Source organism: Orycteropus afer, unplaced genomic scaffold (assembly GCF_000298275.1).
Source record: "Orycteropus afer afer isolate SDZICR_OR568_19922 unplaced genomic scaffold, OryAfe1.0 scaffold00044, whole genome shotgun sequence".
In the NCBI taxonomy this organism is placed as follows: Eukaryota; Metazoa; Chordata; class Mammalia; order Tubulidentata; family Orycteropodidae; genus Orycteropus; species Orycteropus afer.
Genome location: NW_006921631.1, coordinates 9,021,164 through 9,024,283, shown reverse-complemented (window position 1 = coordinate 9,024,283; position 3,120 = coordinate 9,021,164). Strand labels below are relative to the sequence as shown.

General features: G+C 50.8%; 1 protein-coding gene across 1 annotated transcript in view; it reads left to right on the top strand.

Moving 5' to 3' along the window:
• The first annotated feature begins 584 nt into the window (after positions 1 to 584).
• Positions 585 to 3,120, top strand: part of UCK2 (uridine-cytidine kinase 2) — a 97,536-nt gene continuing 95,000 nt past the window's right edge. The window contains exon 1 of the mRNA XM_007937742.2: positions 585 to 683. Within this exon, the coding sequence (XP_007935933.1) occupies positions 585 to 683 (99 nt within the window). The remainder of the gene's footprint in view (positions 684 to 3,120) is intronic.

Sequence of the window (3,120 nt, the reverse complement as noted above, 5' to 3'; positions counted from 1 at the left end):
TTCCTTCAGAGGAGTGGCTGGTGGGTTTGAACCGCCAGCCATCTGGTTAGCAGGCAAGTGTGTTAGCCACTATGCTACCAGAGCTCCCACATAGATGGTAGCATACCAAATTAAACACAAAATAGCATGTTTCGTTTCCCTTGGGTTCGCCTAAGGTCAGAGCAAGGGTTAATAGGCCAGGTGGGAAGCCGGGAGAGCCGGGCTCACACCTTTCCCAGAGCCTTCGGGTGGCTGGGGGCCAGGGAGGGGAGGAGGCTGGGGCCAGACGCCTCGCCGCCTCCGCCTTGGCGAATAGCAGCACGATGTCCGCCTGGATTGGAGCAGCAGCATCACGCTGACCTCTGACTGGGATGTAAACCGGGACGGGCGCTGCGGGGAGAGGAAAGTGCTGGGCTCCTCTGAGAAAGCAAGCTCCAACGCAGGGCTCCGACCAGGTCCGAGGGGAGCAGCGGCAGCTCGACCGCAGCAGCGCCCTGTGGTGGCCGCGGGAAGTAGAGAAAGCGTGACGGGGGCGGGGGCGCGGGCGCGGGCGAGGAGCGTGCTTCTGTTTGCACAGGCTGGGAGGAGGAGAAGCAGAGTTAGCCATGGCTGGAGACAGCGAGCAGACCCTGCAGGACCACCAGCAGCCCAACGGCGGCGAGCCTTTCTTGATCGGCGTCAGCGGGGGCACAGCAAGCGGCAAGGTACTGCGCGGCCCTGCCCGGCGGCGCTTGTGGTGGGGGTAGGGGCCGGCGCAGGCAGTTGCTGCAGCCACCGCGTGGCCAGCGTGGCTCCTCACTCCGGGCCCCCGTCCAGAGCGAAGGCTTCCCCCTCCTCCTCTGGGCGAGGGGCGGCCAGGGACTTGGGAAATCGTGGTTCCCCGGGTACAGCGGCCACCGATTTCTTGGCTGGCAAGCTAGCTCCCCATTTTTTCCCAGCGTATTTAACTCGTAGCTGGGGTCCTATGGAGGAGGGGCAGGAAAGCGGATGCTTATTGTTTCGCAAGTCTGGTGCTGGGGACGCCGACTTTAAACAGAATCTCGAAGGAGCCCCCGATGCAAAAGGCCCCTGCCCTGCACCCTTGCACTGATGTGCTCGCGCAGTTGCGCGGCCCCAGTGCTGAGGGCGGAGCGAGCCGGAAAGCCCCTTCCGCATGCTTGCGAGGGTGGTTGTATCCCTCGGGGCGGCGGCCGGGAAAAGGGGAGCCCTGCTTGGGCTGGACGCTGGAACTGGGATATTGCATAGGGTGTCGGGTGAAAACCAAATAGGCGCTGTGATATCATGAAGTTTTAATAGCAGCTTGTGTTTTAATGGTTTTAAGAAGAAAAGTGGTCAGCTTCAATGAGAAAGTTACACTGGCCGCGTGCTCTTAGGTCTTTGGAACTTACGCGTCTTGTACCCACGGAAAGGGGTTGCCCTATGGGTGTCTGATTCCCCTGGAAGCCTATTTTCTTTGTTCTATCTGTAAGGCAAGGAGAGGCAAGGGAAGTGACTTTCTAGTTTTACCCTGGGCTTTTTGTGCAGGTGGAGAAGGGTGGAGCCCTACCAGATGGTTCGTCATTTGCCCCCTGAACTGCCTTAAAGATGTGGCTACTTGTTTTCCCTACCTTTTAACACCCTCCAACTTCGTTTGGAATAAGGATTTCTCAAGGGGAGCTGCATGCTGGGTTTTGTGAGACAGGATGATGCCTCCAAGGGCTGGAGCGAGGCAGAGCAAGAAGGCTGGCTGGCGCCATGAGAAGCGAGCCACGAGGTTTTTACACCAGAGCCGACTCTTCTGTAGCCCCTCCTCCATTTTGATTTTTCATTTTTCCTCCAGGCCTGGACTGCTTTGACGCACGGGGTGCAGGTTCAGCCTCTGTCGAACTTATTTACTAATTAAGTTACACTAGTATTTGTGCCTGCTTTAAGGAGCTGTGGTTAAAGCATTGGGCTGGTAACCTAAAGGTTGGCAGTTGCGGCTCCGCGGGAGAAAGATGAGGCAGTCTGGGGCATTTCTACGCTGTCATATAGGGTCACTATGAATCAGAATGGACTCGATGGCAGTGGGTTTGGTTTTCTGGGTTAGGTCCTTGAAGTTTATGTTGCGTTTTTCCCCTGGTTGCATGAATTTTTTAACTTTCATATGTGACATTTTGTAATTTAAAGCAAAACCAGGTGCCACCGCATTTAGGAAGAATTCCTTGTTCATTTAGAATTAACCTTGCTCTCTTGTTCCCATAGCATATTCCCGTTGCAGTGGACCTTTTTTCTTTATTTCACTGCTGTATCCTCAGCGCTCCCAGCACATGCCAGGCATATAATTGGGGCCAAAATACTAACTGATGATCTGAGGTCCAGCGTTCCTAGGGTGGAGAGAAACTTGCAAATAAATGTAGCTTTTAGAAACAATATGACCTTGGTAATCAACTAGTTTAGACACTACAGAGGTGGGGATTGAGGCCCTAAATAGGGAAATAACTCTAGTTTTCTTATTTTTGTGTGTTTCTCAATCATCACATGTTGTCAGTTGTGATAATCAGTTTAAGGTGTATTAAGATGTTAAATGGGAGCGAATAGTGAACCATTATGGGAATAACTCTCTGCTGTCCCCATTTCTCTCCACAGAAGGTTATGGAAGCTCCCAAGAGTCTGTTCTCAAGCATGTTGTACGTTTTGGACATATGATAAATACTTTGTCAGTGTTTAAGATTATTTTAATATTTTTTTCTAGAATTTTAAGTGCAAAGAAGCATTGGATTTTCAAAATCCATGTTATAACTAGTTTGTGGCAATTACATCTTGATTTTGTTATTTTGGGGAACCTTGGGTGGTACAAATGGTTAAATATGTTTAATTGCTAACTGAAGGGTTAGAGGGCTGGTCTATGCAGAGGCCCTTGGAAGAAAGGCCTGGCAATCTACATCTGAAAAATCAACCATTAAAAATGTCTGGAGCACCCTTATGCTCTGACAGCGTGGGATTGCATGAGTCAGAACTGACTGGAAGGCACCTGGTTTTCTGTTATTCCAGTCCTTGGTGCATTCCTCTAAAGAATTCAAAGGTGTTTTTTTTTTTTTTTTTTTTTTATTAGGATTTGGGTGAAGATTTACAGAGTAAATTCACTTTTCATACAGCAGTTCACATATACTTTGTCTCATG